This window comes from Ambystoma mexicanum, chromosome 1q (assembly GCF_040938575.1).
Source record: "Ambystoma mexicanum isolate Mex_15411 chromosome 1q, UKY_AmexF1_1, whole genome shotgun sequence".
In the NCBI taxonomy this organism is placed as follows: Eukaryota; Metazoa; Chordata; class Amphibia; order Caudata; family Ambystomatidae; genus Ambystoma; species Ambystoma mexicanum.
The window spans coordinates 982,697,582-982,717,873 of record NC_090922.1 but is presented as its reverse complement, the minus strand read 5'-3'; the positions used below and the strand labels follow the sequence as shown (position 1 = coordinate 982,717,873).

The window sequence follows — 20,292 nt, the reverse complement described above, 5'->3', positions numbered from 1 at the left end:
TTTCTGCAGTAAAAAAATGACTTTGCACTGCAAGAATAAACTTTGCACAGTTCAATGATTCAGGGTTTCTGTTGGCAGTGTAAAGTCACTTTTCAGCAGTGCAAAGTCTCTTTGAATGGTGCAAAAAATTCCAGGAATCAGGCCCTTTGTCTTCCTCCCCCACAGAACCGCCCCACTGCCATACACTTACGTCGGCAGCTTCAAACCAGAAATTGAGGTTGCGCACATGGACGCTACAACGCCCCGACTGCCCATGTAGAGCGGATGTAAAGAACAGCTGCTTGTGAACCTGAACCTTGCCCCCCTAGATGTACTGCCAACCAACATCCACATATAAGACCACTAACATCTCTCAGGGGATGCCGCTTATTCTCAGTGCCACCAGAAATTTCAACCCCGCAATCAGATTGGAACAGGAGCTCATGCCACCCGACACCTGTGCCCCAAACATTCTGGAAATTGATGCCTTTAGGAAGCCAGTCCCTTCATCAGCATCTGCCCTAGGACGTTGGGAGGCAAGTTTCCCACAGAAACCTTTTAACCACATGCATATAGATGCTTGCACTGACAGTATTCTTCACAATACAAATACTGTTGCTAATTCAGCTGCAAATGTCTTAGATAACAATGCCAAAGCTAGTCTTTGCGATCATGCACCCATAACTGTTAGCTGGATTAATAATGCCACCAGTCTCATGGATTTTCTTGCTTGCAATGCCTTGCCACATGTGAGTAGTTTTTCAGAAATTGTCTCATGAGCCGATACTGCCTGCTCCAAATTTGATACTACAACTGTACATACCATCAACCCTATTTATGTCGACTCCCACAATGCCACCAAAAATCAGTATGCCTGCTTCTACGACCAGCCAACTACTAACCTTGCTCTGAGCATCAATTCACACCACCTCACCCACATAATCCCCTGCACCTCTAAGCTGAAAGCAAGACCTAGACCTATTTGTAACACTATTTCGATTCTCTGTTATGTTGTCCACCCTCTGCACCTACATTAGCTCATCATGCACAATATATCACCTGTTGGGGTAAATAACTAAGCAATGACCTGTTGACCTTTAACCACGCATGATGTTATGTTATTTTATGTTATGTTATGTTACTTGGCATTTATATTGCGCTCTATATATTATTGGTATTTCCTCAAAGCGCTGGTAGGTTGAATGCCCTCGGGAACCGTAGTTCTGGTCAGTAGAGAGAGCTATTGTTGTAGGGTGTGTGGGTGTACCAGATGTGTGCAGCTGATGTAATTGCCGGATGGTAGCTGCATACTAGCGTTAGGTGTGGTGCTGAAGATATCAGTTGGATGTGTGCAGTCTGGTGGGTGGACACCCAGACTGGGCTCTGGCTGCGTTAGTCCTGAAGGACGCATATGTGAGCAACTAGGCCGGAATGTGCTCGGCTAGCTGCATTTTATTAGGGGAATGAGGTGTTCATGGGGTCGTATTCATATGTGCACAGCTAGGCCATATTAATCAGGGGTATAGCTGTGTTCTAGTTGAATGATGGTGTATAGTAGAGAGTAAGCGTAGTGATGTGAAATAATGGTTATCTTTAAAGCGCCCAAGACCAGGCACATGAACAGGATGGCAGGGAACACAATGACACACGGACACATAGAGACAGGGGCTGGGGTTACAGTGACAGGAGGGGGGATACAGATATATACAGAATACAGAATTTACACTTCAATCAAAATAACTTGCACCTGTAACAGCGTATCGATGCCCCAGGGTTGTTTGCGTGCTTTATAAGTGAAATAAATAAATAGATACATGAATAAAATAACCAAGCAACCCCATTTTCATTTTGTACTGTATCTGGCACTTGATTAAATCCACTTTCAGTGTTCCACCTCTTCTACAACCACCAATGCAGCCTCCTCCTTATACTCATCAAAAATCTCTAACCAAGTATGCTTTGCAATAACCGAGAGGGTGACCTGCTCTAACCGCCCTGCACAAACCTCAAAGGGAGTTCTTCTTGGCGGAATCGGTTGAAATGCGCATGGTTCAGGCTTTGCACAAACAGAATCTCCCACACTTTATTATAAATCACTGCAATAAATTCTACCAATTAAGAATGTGGTATGATCCACTGATGCTCAATTAAAAGACACGTAATGCAGTATGCAAGAGAAAACTGTGAGCAACTTTAATTCTATTAGAAAGCTCATTACACATATTTATCTTAAAAAGAATATTCTTCTGCAGACAGCTAATCATTCCTTATTTGGAAACACGGTTGTCACATCTTGACCTAAAGAAAGCCTGGGTTCTCATTTTTCTCAAAATCACAATTTGTGACCTTTTGGATAAAGGTAATGTAGACCTATTTTTTGTTGTTGTATTGTTTAGTTGAATATTCAGTAACTCAACTTTTCAATACATTATATTACAAACACGATAAAAACAGACATTATGAAACATAATAAAAAGGAAGAAGATACATCATAATACATTAGAAAAGTATGTTTTGACTGGACAGCATTTTCTTCATACATTTTGATAAACAATGGAGACGTCCTAAATAACAATCTATCTTATGCCTCGATTTAAAATGCATATTTCAAGTTTAATTGAGTTTCCTGTCTTCTAAAATATCTAAAAACAGCAAATATCTAACTGCTGCTAAAATCACTGTCTGTCGCTGACCAGTAAAAATAATTTCCCATAAAATCTCCAGAGAGAGGCCCCTATAATCCTCAAAAGGGTTTTGGAAAAACAATTTTCGTTGCGAGAGTAGCTGCGGACACATTACCAGCAAGGTTTCTAATTCATTAACGTTCTTACAAAACCTACAACTTTTCTCTTGCTTGGTAAATTTCAATCTAGTACCTTGGATTTCTCTGGTTGGACAATTTAAGCGCAACCTTAAAAATGGCATCCTTATCTTTGGGACTGGAAATTTCATGTAGTATCCTTTGGGCTTGTTCATCGATTTTATCTAAAAGTGTCCCCTTTTGAAAAAGTCATACTTATTGCAATCATCCCAGGTCAACCTCCAATCATACTGCCACAGTTTGACGTTTGGTCTATCCGGATTCTCCACTAAGACCTTGAGCTCAATATAAGCTCCGTCGCTGAATGCCAAGGAGGTTCACCGTGCCGTTCGCACAGCTGCAGGAGCAGCTCCTCGCAACCCAGCTAAGTGAACAGCTTGGAGGCAAGCTCCCCATGCCACCCGCATCGTGAGATTCAAAGCAAGGCCATAAATTGTTATCTGCACGTGTTGAGATTGCCTGCTTCGTTTAACTTGTTTGATTCGTGACTACAAAGAATCAACAGCACCCCAATCCCGAATATCTTCGTTCACCTCTACAAAGTATGCATGATGATCGCCGCTCTAAAATGGCCACCAAGTAATGTCTGGGCCTTTGTGAATTGCGTCACCCTGACAATGCCACCCTCATTCCTATTGGCTGCAGCATCTGGCTTAAAAGCCAATTGGAAGCACTGGTAGCCACAAGCCGACACCAGCAAAGGCACCAGATAAGGCTCCTGTCCTGAGGCTGTCCAGAAATGCCAGACGCTGTCGCCAGGAATTGCTGTCCGATACTGCCATACCCATGCTTACACTTGCACCGCCGACCCCAACTACCTCACCTACCAGACAAGATCAGTTGGCTGTAGATGAACGCCACCTCAATGCCATCAGTCAAACCCCCCCAATGATAAGCCTCTGCTCGGCCGACTATGAGCTACAGGCACACCTATTTTGATGCTCCATTGTGGAACTCTGAGCACCCTGCTGCCCACCCATCACATATTTGTCCCGCTCCTGATTGTGCTCACCTTAAGGTCGCCTGCTGATACACTTACATTGTATGACTGTACCACCATAGTATGTACTGAGTGTCATAGTGCCAAACCCGCCTAACTGTACGAACGGTACACGGTGCGCCGTAGATACACCTTACACACAATTACGAGCAAAATGTTAATGACTTGTTTGCTAGTTAGGTTCACTGTAACCCCATGTATCACATTTGTATAGTTGCCTCGCATGCAGTATGCCGTGAGTGCTACGTTGTAAACCCTCTGTGTAATTTCGCTCATATTTGTGCAATGCTGCTGTTTCACTGCTTAAACCCCACTAAAGTGTAACGCGCCTACCCTCCACGCAGGTCCCCTGTATTAGCGCGACTACCCCTGACCACTTCCAAGTGTCCAGATTCACCCGCCATCCGCATTGGCTGACCAAGTTAAATATAATGCATGGCCCTTTAATATAGCTGCATTCTCCTAGCCCTCCGTCAAACACGTATGAGACTGACACTACCGGCTTCTTCTGCTCCATACGTCCTCACTGTTGGGCAGTGCTCTCCACTTACTGTGGACGCCTTATGCCCACTGCCAACCCAATTAACATGGACCGACTGCTTAAACTGTCAAAACGCCACATGCTTCTTACTCGGCATCTAGCAACTACTAGTAAGTTAATGCCTTCAGTATACTGCCCCACAATTGTATGCTGAACCAGACTACGTACTGTGCCTTGCATAGTGCCTCACCATTGTATGTTGAAAAAGCCTACTTCATGTGCCTTGCATATGTGCCCATTTTTTAACGTGCCTATGGCTCACCCTCCCAAAACTGCTGCACATGTTGTGCTGATTGGTGCCCACCTGTCTGCTACCCATCCTTAATACATATGCTGCACGCCCCTGATGTACCTATCTATTGCTCACCTCTCACAAATGCTGCCCATTTTGAAAGGCTTACTGCCCTCGGGTCTGCTGCCTGTTTGTGTAATGTTTTGCTGCCCACTTTTTAAAAGCTGCCAGCCCATCTAAGCACAACTCACAGTAATTGACTCAATCCTCTCAACCCTCCCAGGAGCACTCTCTCTGACACATGTCTCTCACACTCCCACTTTCCCACAACGTACCACCTACACTATTCCTTTCAGCACTACCCACAAGCACACTCACGCCATTACCCGCACCTGTCCGCCAGGCTCCAAGGCTGAATGACACCACTACCACACCTATTCCATACCACAATACACAAACCAACTCTCACCCCCTACGTCTCCACCTTAGAAACCAAAGGTTAGGCTCCCGATCTGCCTGCCTTTTAGCCAGACCTAGAACAACCCAGCTAAGCCACCCGTCCACTTGACAGCACCGACACACAGCCCTATGCCAATAAACCCTAGCAAAATTGTCACTCCTATGAGCATTCTGACAAAATCCAAACCAGAGAACAACCAGAAAACACAACTCCAATGTGCACTCATCAATGTACGCTCCCTACCAGTCCATGCCATAGAGATTCAAGACCTCATTACTGATCTAAACTTAGACATCTTAGGCATCACCAAGACTTGGCTACATGAAGCTTCTGGCCCAGACATTTGCCAAACCTTACCACCAGGCTACATCATCCTTTGCCAAGACAGAACCGTAGTAAAGGGGGAGAGGTCACCCTAATTCTCAGGGAGACTCTAAACACCAGGCAACTAAAAAACCCTGAGGCTGACAACTTTGACATGCTCTCAGTAAAAATATCTCCTACGCCAAATGACACCATAACACTACACACTGTTTACCGGCCTCCAGGCTCAACTCTCGACTTCCACTCAAAACCTTCCACTCAAACCTCACCCATACCCTAGGGTAAAACCTCAAAACTAACACAAGAAACTTTCTTCTAGGTGACCTCAACTTGGGCTTCAAAGATCCTAAAGACAAGAATGGCAAAGCCCTCGCCAAATCAATTCAAGACCTAGGCTTCACGCAACTAATCAACGACCCTACCCACACCAAAGGTCGCATACTAGATTGGGTCGCAGACCACAACTGTGCGGTTGTCATTAGCTCTAACACCCCACGCCCATGGACTGACCACCATCTAATGCATTTCTTCATGCCCTCAAAAACAGGAGGGAACCCTAACCCTCCTGTGCCAGCCACACTAGCTAGATCAAAGAAATTACTCACCGTAGAAAGAATCCTCCCTCTTCTAGAAGCCTCAGCGCTTGCCCATCCAACATCTAACAACCCTACAGAACTGGTAGAGATCTACAACACCACTCTTAAAGTGGTTCTAAACGCTATAGCCCCACTAGAAATGAAAAAAGCCAAACACATACTTCATGCCAACTCATGTTTCACACAAGAACTCCAAGACGCCCGAACCACTAAAAAAGCAGCACTCACTTCATGGCAAACAAACCCCTCCACTACCACAAGTGATACCTACCTTGCAGTTGCAAAACAATACAAGCTGGCCATCTCTAAACCCAAAGCCGCCACCTCCAACTCCAGAATTGAGAAAGCAAACTCCCAATCTAAAGAGCTATTCGCCATCTATAACGAGCTGACGATCCCCCCAACCTCCACACAACCCACCGAGAAAAACGAAACTTGGTGTAACAACATCCACAACATCCACCACGCCATGTTAAACAAAATCAAAACACTTCAGATCAAAATTAAGTCCCAATTTGACAAACTGCCCAAAGCCACACCACCCACACCAAAGCCTCCGGCTATCTCACCAGTCCCAGACACTCCTCTTGGTTCAAACAAACCTACACCATTTGCATTCAGAGAAGTTACTATCCCTGAAGTCCTAATGATCATGAAATGCACCAAACCATCACTACGTAAAGAAGATTTAGTCAAAGATTGTGTGACAGCCCTGGCCTTTTTATCACTACCTTTATCAATGCCTCCATTCGCCAACAGCACTGTCCCGCTAGCCCTTAAGGAAGCCTGGGTTCGACCACGACTAAAGAAACCCACCCTTGACCCTGACTCCCCAAACAACTACCGTCCAATCACCACTGTACTATTCCTGCTCAAAATTCTTGACAAGGCTGCCTACCTACAGAGGTAGTAAATCAAGCGTTTCGAGCTAGAAAAGTCCTCTTTTTTAGGGGGCTGTGTGGCTGAGGACAAAATGCAAACGTGTATAAACAGGAATACTACTAAATACAACTACCCGCCTACACGCATGCTAGGTTTGACTAGTTGCACCAAGTGTTAGCAAATCATGTTTGGATCTATAGACCAACATGATTTGTTAACACTTGGTGCAACTAGTCACACCCAGCATGCGTGTAGGCGGGTAGCTTTATTTAGTGGCATTCCTGTTTATACACGTTTGCCTACCTACAGATCCAGCCCTACCTGGAAACTCATAGCATTCTAGGTAAAAGACAATCTGGCTTCCGCCCACGCCAAGGTATGGAATCAGCCCTACTAGACCTTAAGAATCAACTACTCTAAGCCATGGACAAAGGCAAAACCTCACTCCTGCTACTCTTGGATTTGACTTGGTTGACCACAAGATTCTGTGTAAACATCTCACTGACACTGCTCACTTCTCACAAGAAGCTACTGTATGGATCACCTCCTTCCTGGAGGGCTGTGCCATGAGGGTCTTCTCCGACCAGGCCTCAGCCTCTCCAACCCCCATTGAATGCAGAGTGTCACAAGGATCATGTACTTCCCCGACTCTCTACAACTTATTCACCCTTCCCCTGTTCAGCGACTTAGAAGAATTCGGCATAGCTTTTACTAACTATGCCAACGACACTCAAATTCTTCTCCTACTAACAGGAAACTATGAACAAGACCTCAACACCCTCCAGAAGACATATGCACACACCCAGGCCTGGATGGCAGTCAATGGTCTCTGTTTAAATGGGGAAAATATAGAAATCCTACTACTAGGCCCAAAAGAATCCCTAAAAAAACTAGACAACAAATACAGCTCCTTCAGTATTGAGAACTCAATTATCACAGCCTCGCCTGCAGTGAAAACTCTTGGTGTATATCTGGAATCCACCTTATCAATGGACAGACAAGTCAGTGCCACCTCCTCATCAGCTGCACTTACAACAAAAATCATAAATGCAGTAAAACCTCACCTATCACCAACTAACTGCCTTAACATTGCTAGAGCCACAACTGGCACAAAACTCAACTATAGTAACATCCTACTCCTAGGCACATCTGCAAATAACATTAACAGATTACAAATTGCACAAAACAGCGCCCTTAGAGCCACCCTAAGCATCCCTAGGAGAGAGCACATCTCCCATGCAAGAAAAGACGCTCACTGGCTCCCTATCAAAGAACGCATAACATTCAAGGCCCTCACGATCATGAACAAATGCCTCGCCCAGACAGCCCCGGCATACCTAGCAGAAATAATTCACCAGGCCCCGGCCTATAGACCAAAACGTGATCAATACGCTCACCGCTCACCTACTCTCAGTCCCAGCCTTCGACAGAGCGAGAGCTGGCGGCATCAGCTTTGAAGTCCTGGTCCCAAAAGCCTGAAATGCGCTCCCACTCAGCTTAAGAAATGAAAAATCCCTCACAATATTTAGGAAGGTGCTAACAACAAAGCTATTTAATTAGACCATTTGCCAAATGTACTGCCTCCAATACTGTTCCTCTGTAACCTTGGAAGACCATCAGCACTGTCATGTTAACCTGTAATACTGCCTTTGAAATATCTGTAATGCAGAAAGGCTGGGTACCCTTTTTTTGTTAACAAGGGGCCTGACTCATGAGGGTATGGTAGAGAATATATAAAACAAGAAGAGTCAAGGCTAGCTCTCCCTTCAGCGCTAAGTGGAGGTTAACACACGACCAGAGTCTAAATGTAATATAATTAGATTACACTAGTTAGGCACACATATAGTTAAAACAAGATTTATTCTAAAAGAGCATTTACAAAATGGCGATATCGAAACAAAACAGAAAGAATTATCAATTGTGTGTGCAAAAAACGAGTTGAGTTTACAATTTTTCACACTACTCGGTACATAGATGTTTGATGAGCTATAGAACATTACATAGCACATTACAAAAAATGTCTTGTTTTAACTATATGTGTGCCTAACTAGTGTAATCTAATTAGGTTACATTAGACTCTGGTTGTGTGTCTACCTACACTTAGCGCTGAAGGGAGAGGTATCCTTGACTCTTCTTTTTCTATATATTCTTTGAAATATCTGTTACAACTTGTATTACTGTGTTATTAGGTGAATATCCTGTAACAGCGCCACGATGCCTCCGGGCCGCTGGGCGCTTTATAAATCCAAAATATATAAATAAATGAATAAGCTGCTCTTACTTCGCTAAGCTCATTACTTCGAGACAAGTTTGCTTCCATCCCAGTGAGCGATACTCCGTGGTTGCCAACAAGGTGGCTCTCCTCTGAAGCATAGATCTATTGTTTGGGTCTCACAGAATGCATTTCCTGTATAAACCAATGAGCCACCATTTATACATTATGTCAAGAGACAGCAGACCCAGCTTGAACCGTATTATTTGCACTGGAACACAATTGGGCAGAGGCACACTTTCCTCCAAAATAATTCCTCCAACTTCTTCCAGTCCGGCACACAGTCTACCATCTTTGTCTCTGACCCGTAAATTATCAATGGTGTTACCTTTTGCTTTTAAAAGATTACTAGCGGTTTGCAAGAGAATTTTCCATACCTTCTATGTATAATGGAAGCCTGCACAGCTGCCACTACCATCTTTCTCCTAATATCCACCAGATATGGAATCCATTTGTTATTACTATTAGTACTCATTCACATGTAACAGTAATCATTTACCACTATTACGGGTTTCTTGAATACATTCCATTTTAAGAGAACGCTCTTTGCATTTTTGAGTCATAAAACTAAGACGTTAGTTTTGTCCACATTTATAGATAAGTAATTAGCAGTCACATACTGATCCAGGGCACTCAGTGATCTTTGGAGTACGATTACTGTTTCGTCCATTATGACCACGTCATGTGCATAGAGACGCCACTGCAGACGACTATTACCCAATTTAGCCGAATGTGCAATTTCTCTTTCCAGAAATCTCCCAATATCTGAAATAAAATAATTAAAACGTACCTGGCCCCATATACAGCCTTGTTTCAGCCCTCTTGCAGTTGTTATTGGGCGTGTCAAGAGTCCCACCCTATTCAACCTAATTTGCAAAGATGTGTCTATATATAGTTGTATAATAAAAGCCAATGGGCCTCATTCCGAGTATGGCGGTAAGGGATAGCGGCCACCGCTAACGAGATGGTGGCGGTAATCCCTTACCGCCATACTCCGAGGTTCCCTTTGCGCCCTCGCCCTTAACGCCTGCTTTGAGCAGGTGTTAAAGTCGAGGGCGCAAAGGGGCCTCCAGCCAATAACGGTGACCGTAATGAACGGTCGCCGTTATTTGCATCTTCCTCATTCCCATTGAGCCCTATGGGGGCTCATTTGGGAATGGGGAAGAGCCTTGGTGAATGGGGAATTACCGCCCCGCCAACCTTGGAATGGGGCGGTAATTCCGCCATCCACCAAGGCGCTGTCGGTCCGGTTACGGCATCAACCAAGGCGTTAATAGCGCCATTGGTTAGCGCCGTACTCGGAATGAGGCCCAATGTATGCGATGGACACTTTGCCTTTTCCAATTTCAAGAACAATAGCTCTCTAGATACCAAGTCAAAGGCTACCTTGAAATTGATAAAGTCCAGATAAATGGTCTGGCCCAATTGAATGACTCTCTCCTTGATCTGGATCAAAGTCAACAGATTCACTGAGGTCCTTAACCCAGGAACAAATTGTGCTGTGCTGCCTTAAGGATAAAGGTAATGTAGACTTATTAAAAAAAGTGCATTCGTGGAAAACTGCTTCATACATGTAGCATTAAGTACTGCTAAAAATGTGGGCACCCCTCATCTGCGAACAAACACGTCTGAATAACTGTTCTATAAGATGGGCCCCACTTTTAAAAGGGTCTGCGCTCAAGTATTGTAACACGCCAGTGGAGAACTATGTATTTACATATACACTGGTACATCCCATAAGGATAGTCCTGAAACGCATTTGCCAGGCAATTTTGCTATGTGCAAGAGCACTAACAGCTGCCCCAGACTCGGGTCTTTGCCCTATTGGGCCTCTTCAGCGATATGCGGCTGACGTCCGCCATCTTGCGAGGCACAGAGCAAAAGGGGTTCACATCTGAATTACCCTTCCTAGCTTAGGGTGTAACCCCAAGTGTTCCAACATAAGACACAAATCAGCCAGCCTATTACTGGACACGTGCCTAGTTTCATTGCCCTCGTTTATAATGCCCTCTGCATTCACATCGACATTATTTTGTTGCCTGCTTCATGGAGGCATGATCTCTCTGCAATAAAATGCCAATGTGTCACCCCTCTTATTTCGTCATTACTGTGTCTCCAGATTTCCTAAGCCCCGTGGCTTTCTTTACCCTATCTCTCTGAGTTTCCCAGATGTAATGGATGGACTCCTCATACATGCCTTAAGGCACCCTCCTCACTGCTGCTTTTTTCCTAATAAGGGGGTTTCTCAATACCTCACTTAATGACCTCTCTTTGTAGCTGCACCGCACCCTTTTCTTAGAGCCCCTCTTTACCTGTCCCCAGCCTGCATCAGTGTAGTCCCTTTGGAATGCACTGTCCTGCCACCCAGCACCCCCGTGTCCAACTTTTACTTTTCAGCATTTATTCCAATAAAAAAGAAAGCGTACATTTAAAATAAGAAAACATGCACATCCAGAAACATAAATTAGATTCATTGAGCTTGGTTCTTGCACATAAAATCCAGCTAAATTCATGCTTTGAAAAAAGTGGCTACTGCAGACCTGGGCTGCTTCTCAGCAGAAATTTAAAAAAAACTTCAAATGTCATATTTCATAATAGCTTTCCCCTCGCCGAGTTGCCAGTTTGAAAAATCCTCCCTTTCAAGCCATGACTGACAGGATGGGGAACACTCAAAGAGATCTGTTTTTCTGTTTTATTTTCCCGTTAAAAAAAATAAATGCATATAGAAAACAGATTTATTGATGTCTTTATTTATGTGTATAGATCGATAAAAACGGAAAACAGGGCACCTTAAATATAATTACCCGATTTTTACGTGAACACAAAGCCTAATTGATTTAATTGAAAGCATAAGACATTGTGTAAAATGTGTGTGCTTGACTGAAGATAGTTGTTCAACGATAAAAACAGATTTTAACAAAATGAGCCCCTCATTCTGCTGAATGACACAGAGGGGGGAAAACTCGGAAACATACTTCCTGCATTTTCTGCCCATATCTGCTCATTTCTAGGGTGTGGGTGTCTGGTAGCGGTGTGCCCACATGTTGGTAGATTCACCACAGTCACGTGGATGCACTGCGAGAGACACCTGCTGGGGCCAGATTACAGAAACCTTGTGCAAAGTTGCACAGTATTAGCACTAGGGCAAAGTTTGCCCTATTTTTAAAAACACTGGGACATATTAGAAAACTATTGCACAATGACAAATGCAGTTTGGCATGGTATAAGCACAAGAGAAAAAATTGGCCTCGGGCAAAAAAGATACATTTTTACAGCATTATTTGGTATTAGCACTAGGGCAAACTTTGCCCTGGTGAAAAAACACATTGAAAATGTATCTTTTTTGCACTATGGCAATTTTTACCCTGGTCCTTCACTTGTCATGGTGCAATTGTTTTCTAATATGTCCCAGTGTTTTTTAAAAATAGGGCCAACTTTGTCCTAGTGCAAAATACTGGGCAAACTTTGCACTTCCACTGGTGCAAATGTTGTGTAATCTGGACCCTGGAGGGGACAGTCATGATGATTCTGCTCAACTAAGCCGTAATGATTTGTCAGTCTTTCCCAAGAGATCTCGTGCCACCGCCGTAAAAGGAATATGCTTAATCAAAACAATTCAACCTACAAAAGTGCAGAAACCTCCCTCAACACTTACTCTACTAATAACTGTCTGCTTTCCTACAAACCCATCACTTAACCATAAAACACAACCCAGACAAACCCCTACCACAGTACAAACCTGAAATCACCCAGCAAACGCGCCCCTCCGGAATCCCACTCAATCCAACACACTAAACCTCCAGCAATACACCACAGGAACACACAGAATCACATACATGGGGTCATTACGACCCAGGCGCTAAGTACGCCAACTTTACCACCATGGTGTAAACTACGTTTACACCATGGTGGATGGCGGATTTACCGCCCCATTCCAAGGTGAGTGGGGCGGTTAATCCCCATTTCCCATTTTCCCTTCCCCATTCCCATTTTTGCCCCATAGGGCATAATGGGAGTGGGGAAGGCGCTAATTACGCCACCGTAAATTACGGTGGCGGAATTAGCATCATGGCGGGTTAGCGCCATGGATTTTAACGGCTGCTAAAAGCAGCTGTTAAAATCAGAATAGGCGTTAAGGGTTAACGACGGCGTTAACCCTTAACGCCTGGGTCGTAATGAGGCCCACAGACCAATATAACAAAACAGCACCAACCCCACACCATCTAGAAGCAAACCCAACACACAGCGACGTTTTTTTCTGACTGAAGTTACTAAGAGCACAGCAAACGCTCTCTTGCACAATCCCTCTCTGTCCCGCTAAATAATCCTCCCAATCCTCTTTCTTTTTACATCCCATTGAGTGAATGGCGACCTTGGACATGGCAGTGCTGCATGGTATAAATCTCAATAGCATGATATAGCACACACACACACACACACACACACCCCCCCCTGCCCCCTCAAATAACTATGTATATAACAAGTCATAAGTACAAACCGTTTCTTATTGTGCAAATTCAATGTTTAGGTATTTTTGTTTAATAACAGCACTTCTTTCAATTTAACTCTGTTTACAAAACCGTGTCAACATGTTTACTGTTTCAGAAAACATTGTTCATGTAAATACCTAATTGTAAATGTATGTTCCGACACAAAGTAGTGCAATATTTCAGTTATTTTATCAATCAAAACTAAATACTCTGCCAGTTTTTTTCCCCACATTTACCAGACATACAAAAATAGATCATTGGTACTTACTGACAAGGGTTAACACCAATGCTAGTATAAGGGCCTGCATCCTGAAGGGTAAGTGCATTTGCAGCACGGTGTGTTCATTTTATACCAACAGGCTCCTTGCCATCTGATTATACTTTTGGACTTTGAAATGGTGAGCAAACATATTTTAAGAATCAGTGTCAGTTGGACAGATTAGGGACCGCTGCCTGTGTTAACATAGCAAATAATACCAGCCACTGCCATTGGGATGTAAAATCATATATATAGGTACCAATTGCACTAGCTCTTATCGACGTGTTTGCTTTCCGATGGGAAGAATATATGTTGTGTTTTGATGTTGTTAACTGACAGGGAGCAACATACGCCTTTACCCCCATTACTGTGAAAAATCAGAGCACCCATTTTGCATTAGAAGCAATCCAAAATAAACATAGATAATGAAGCGTTTACTTAGGGCCTGCTTTCATCGCTGATATGGCGTGATGGTCACAGTGCCCGTCCGCAGCTACTTTTCACGTGGATGCAGTCATCAAAGCAAAAGCCCTGTTTTTTGGAACCTGTGGAATTAAACCGTTACTGATAACTCATGCTAACAGAGGTAGAGAAGGACTTGAGCTGTGATAAGGTATGTACCGCTTATCCGATGTGCCGCTACAGGCAGCAGGGTGTATCAAAGCAGTGAAATATGTGTGTCACCCCAAGAACAGATCGAACTACCTACGAAATATCCCAACATTTGACTCTGCAATTCAGACAAGACTTTGAATGGTTCTGGTCTAAAATTGACAAAATAACTGCATTTCCAGGACTCACCCATTCCTTGGTTCTAAGTCAATGGGCCTCATTACGAGTTTGGCGGTCTCTACCGGCACTGCCACCCGCGATTGGGCAATAACCGGCCCATTACGAGTTGAATGGGCCAGTAATTGCCTATTCGCGTGAAGTGGGAGAATGGAAGACCAGGCTCCCGCCCTTCCCCTCTCGCGCTTGGCCTAGAGGATCACGGCCTAGACACCCGCCACGAGAGGAGTTTGCCTATCTACCAGACGACCAAATACCCTGGTACAGGAACATACGGATGTGCCCATCTATCTGCCCAGCAGCCCGCCCTGTCCATGCCGACACCTGCGGCACGGATCAACTCGACTAAACCTACACGTCGTTAGAGATGCCATGACGACCTAGCCAACGGTCAACACACCTGTGCAAATATACACACCGGACACTCCCACACCAATCTACACGAAGAATATACTCAGTGCTATGACGTAGGCGACAGACATACTCACGGACGTGCATCTTTATTATTTTCCACATAGGCTCTCAAAATGCAGAAACGCAAGACGCATCATGAACTTATCTAAAATAGCTTGCTCACGCTTCTTCTAAGAACCATGTACCATAATGAAGAATATAACAGAGACACGATACTGAGGATAGAGCAATATGATACCGTAACCTAAAGCGCTCTGCATCAAGCGGTTCCACCTATGCACCAGGCCCAAGTAGGCCGCAAGCAAAAGCTTCCATGAACATTGAATGAGCAAGAACTGGGTTGCTGACCCTGCAGAATGAGCCCGGCGAAAGCACACCGCCAAGGGCACGATGTTGCAATCTCGCACGCTGCAAGCCAACGCCAAGGTCGCACCTGCAAGATAAACCAGGCACACAGTAGGAAAAACAATATTAATTATGTTGAATTTTGCCTCAAACACGGTCCCACCTCACGTGACAGAGCCAAACCTGACAAGATGCCAAGCCCAGGAGGAAGGAGACGCCTGAATCCCACGTTTCAAGACACAGGCAGATACAATTAAAAGACTCATTGGACATCTGCAGCAGTGGGAGTAGTCGACCTCCCAACATATGACTAAATCCTCACATTGTTTACACCTACCCATATTAAAACATTGTTGCAAATTACAGGTGCACCGCGAGCTGGGAACAGCGATAGTCCCAGACTGGGAGGCTTGCGAGCGGACCAATTAGAACATGGGGCTCTTATCACTGACGCCATTAACATTGACCAATCCTCAGAGGTCTTCATGTAACAATTTTCATGTATCAAATTGAAGGGACAGCCCAGGTATACCACCTGACTAACCCTCAACCACTAATACCGTTCTCTATATGTATGCTATACTAACCCTAACACTCGAGTAACCAATCCAGAGTGGAGATAGGTTTTTTGCTAAACTTTCCAAGTGACGCAAGTAGCGCGTCATACTAAGGTAAAAAGGGCCTGCGAGCCCCACGATTGTGTGTGTGTCAGGACGGACGCGTACGTTCCTTGACCCATCCCTGCCGTTTGTCTAATAAACAGCAGAGTCACCTTGCTTCTTGCGTGTGTCTCATACTCTATCTCTTTTGGGATATACGGGAGGAGTTGGGGCCTCCCTGCCCGGAGGTCTGCGGACGGCCCGGCCGACCCCGGCAGAATTTCCCCCCGACAAGTTGGAGGCACTGCTGAGATCTGTTTAAGATCTGCTTTTTTATTTTTACTTTTTCCCGGTACTACCGTTGCGAGGAGGCCCGGCGGCGCGGCCCCCTCTGCCGTTGCCCCCTTCTGAGGACTACAGGACCATCGCGGAACTGCGAGAAGACCGGACAGCGCAATCCGGATATTGGCCTTCGGGAGCCGGTTGAGAAGTATCCCGCCAGCGGTTGGCGAGTGTCCAGACGTGGTCCAGATGAGGGGAGGTGGCGAGCCGCTTGGAGGGGTGCACGCAGTCGAGCAGCCCCGCATCAGGAGAACTTGGTGAGCATGCCACGCACAACAAGCAATGTGAAATTGTGAGGGAGGGGGGAGGAATTAAATACAGGAGGTGGGAGGTGTTGCACAGGTGCGCGGCGAAGGTTTTGACAATTTAGTGTTGGCAATGAAATGAATGGTAGCCGAACGAGTGCGAGAGCAGTCGGTTACGTTACGCGAGAGAGGGGGGCGGAGCACGAAAACATCACGTGCGGCCGCTCGTAGACATTGATTGGCCTAGGTCGCGACTACGTGTAAGTGTGTGTAGGGGTTTCCTACGATTTGGCATTTATTGATCAATGAGTAGATGAGGATCCCTATTGTTCGAGCAAGAAACTCGATAGGTAGATGACGTTTCCCTGTAGGCGGTAGCTAGTCAGTTGCCCAATACGGAAGATAATTGGCTGGTTAAGCCCTCCTGTCGAGGGGCGTATCACACGCGAGGCGACGCAGCGTGCGCAGTCCGATTATATTATTGATTACCTTGTTCCAGGAGTGACAGGAAGACAGCTGTGAGGTTAACGGGGGTAGATTGCAAGTGTATTTTGAACTTAAAGAATATATGAAGAACTTACCAGTAGCTCGAAGAGATCGGTGACGTCACCAATAGGGCTTTCATAGGATATCCCGAGCACAAGGCAACTTTCCTTCTGAGGGTGGTGGGGAAGAGAACTGTGGTAAGGGAGTGGAAACGGAGATAAACGGTAATGAATTGATCAAGGAAAGGCGAAACGGGGGACGTGGCGGCGCACGGAGAACGCCGGCCACGGCAAGTGTAGAAGAAGGAGGAGGAGCAAGTGAAAATAGGACAACTGTATAAGAATGTCATAAGGGGTACGCAGCCGCAGGGGGCTACGTGCGCCTCGGCCGCAGGGGGCCGTAAGGGTGTCGTGTAAAGGAAGAAAGAAGGAAGAGAATATACAAATGTAAATACTATATTTTTAATAATTTTCCTTAGCGGACTATCGCAGGTCCCCAAACTTACGGGGCCAGGTAACGATATAAGGCTGTATATTGTAAACTGCTAGTGAGATAACCGCTACCAAATAGGGGAAGGGTAACAAGTGGAGCGCTACTATGTCACACGGGACAGGATCGGGAGGGTGGGGGAACACCCTCACTACCCCACTACAACACATATGTACCACACTGTCACCCCATAGGGAGAAACTGATCAAGTATAGTATAGAATGGACACAGGGGACGGACAACAAAATGATAACACCATGGCTGCCTAATGGTAGCTTCGATCCATATGCCCAACATTCACTATTAAACCATTTGCATAATACATACAAAGGGAAGAAGTTGGCAAACCACGTGGAGGTGTTTAACTTATGGAGGATGTTCCAAGGGTCCCGACCAGGACCAAATGGAATGTTCACTGTGGGGGAAATACCGAAAGAAAAAGAGATTAAGGAGGAAGGAGAGGATGGGAAAAAGGGGAGTGAAGACCCAAAGAATACGGGGAACGGACAAGAGGGAGGAGAAAAGAATAATAAATCGAATGAAATAAAAAAGGAACCGAGCAACGATATACCCCTAGCAAAGGGAGTGAAAACAGAGGGAGGGGGGTTGTACACTTTAAGAGAATTAGGAGAAATAGAAAGAGGTCAGTTAAGGGCGGCTGAGGGGTACTCGAACCCGGCATACAGCCCTCCACCATATGTGGCTCATAGGAAGATGCCAGCAGGGGAGGGGAGGACTGGAGAAGAACAAACTGTGGAAATAGGAAATGATGAGTGGGCAGCTGCACAGATACTATTCAAATTACGAGGTTCATTAACAGGAGAAGAGAAGGAGGTAATAAGGAAAACAGATGAGGATAATACCAGGGAGAGTGGAATGAAAGGGGAAGAGCTGTTACGACAAAAGGAAGAGATTTTGGAGGAACGACTAGCAGAGTTAAGGGATGAGCAGAATGAACTGATCAAACAGCTCGAGAGGGAGGAAAGAGAGAGAGCGAGGAAAAGGAAAGAAGGTAAGAACGAATTGGAAAAAATAAGGGAACGAACTGAGGAGCAAAGGAGAGAAGCTGAAAGGGTAAAAGCAGCAGCAGAAAGGGTATCAAGAGCAGTGCTGCGAGAAAAGAAAAGGGAAGAAGAAGAGAAAGAAAGAGAAATGGCAATGTGGAAGAGGAGATTACTATCAGAAACGACTAAGAAATACGAAGAAGGGAGGGTGATAGAGAGTATATTAGAAAGGGAGAGGTAGAGATGGGAAAGGAAGAAAGAGGATGAAAGGATATTGGAAAAGGTGAGTAGTGAAGTAATGGAGGAATTAAAAAGGAAAAGGGAGGAAAATGGTAGGGAGATGGAGGAGAGAAATGAAGGAGAAAGAGAAGATAGGAGAAGGGAGAGTGAAGTATGGGGGGGATGTATATAGAGACACAGAAGTAGCAACAACATCAGCGCAAAGGGGAGCGGTTGATAAAGGAGAAAAAGGAGAACTGGACCTAATAGACTTAAAAACAGTAACAATCAAGGGGAAAAAGACCGAGTGGGGGTGCCGTTTATGACTGACTTTTGTAGTGGGGAAGAAGAAGGAGTGGAGAAGGAAGGAAGAAACAGTGAAAGGGAAAGCCTAGATAAACTATACATCACCCGGGCCAACACAGACTCACCATGGATCCGTAGGAGAAAGGATGAACTGGAGAGAAGTGAGGAGGGAGAGCAAGGAATAGCGGAAAGACAGACACATGAGGCTGCACCGTCCCCATCACGCCCTCTCCCATCCCACCCTACATGCTCAACCACCTCCCGCTCGTTACGTAAATAAAACTTGCGCCCTTCACAGACGAACTGACACCCTATGCATGTCGGCTTAGGGACCTCCCTAGACGCAGGCAGGAAGGACGAATACACATGCCCACATTAAATACAGGAAATGATGGAGGAAGGGGAAAAGATGGAGAAGAAAGAGTTAGAATAGGGGAAATACGGACGAAATTGACGATGTAGAAGAGAGGGAAGAAGAGGAAGGGTGTGAGGACTCGATTTTATGGAACACAAAGGGTAAAACGAGACATAACTTAATGCCACTTCTGGAGAGGGGAGGGGTTAGACCACAGTATGTCCCTTGGAAGCATACAGACAAAGAAAATATAAAGTGCAGGCTCCCATCATTAAGTGGAGGTGCGGGTAAATGGATATATGAAATGGAAAAACACACCGCAGGACAGAAACTGGCAGTGGGCGATGTAAAGGGCCTTCTAATATCGATATTAGGGGATGCAGCGGATGACATTTGGAAGAGAGCGGGATTCCCTGGGGTAACAATAGTAAACACATCGCACGATGGGGCACCATTCGCAAACTGCAGACGTGCACTGTGGCAGGCACTGAGGGTACAGTACCCAGACACATCAGACATAGGAGCAATTACCTCACGCAAGATGCGTGAGAACGAAGATCCTGTTGATTATATCCAGGAAATCCAAGAGAAGTGGCGCATGGAAACTAGAGAACAATGGGACAAAACACCAGCAATATTTTATCATATACTAGTACAAGGGCTCCCAGAAGGAGTTCAGAAACAACTGAAGAAAGTAGTGGGAATGGAAGCAAAAGCATGGCAAGAAATACAACTGACAATAGTGCATCATTGCAGGACATGGCAAGGAAAAATGAAACAAAAGGAAGAGGACAGGAAAACGGAAGAGGCCAAACTAGTACAGAAAAAACTTACTAAATACAC

At 45.1% G+C, this 20,292-nt stretch overlaps 1 protein-coding gene across 1 annotated transcript in view; it reads right to left on the bottom strand.

Annotated features, from left to right (window-relative positions):
• The window catches only part of LOC138559733 (vitellogenin-like), a 1,213,840-nt gene extending 1,199,935 nt beyond the window's left edge, over nucleotides 1–13,905 (bottom strand). The window contains exon 1 of the mRNA XM_069642739.1: nucleotides 13,866–13,905. Within this exon, the coding sequence (XP_069498840.1) occupies nucleotides 13,866–13,905 (40 nt within the window). The remainder of the gene's footprint in view (nucleotides 1–13,865) is intronic.
• Between the last annotated feature and the right edge of the window lie 6,387 nt (nucleotides 13,906–20,292).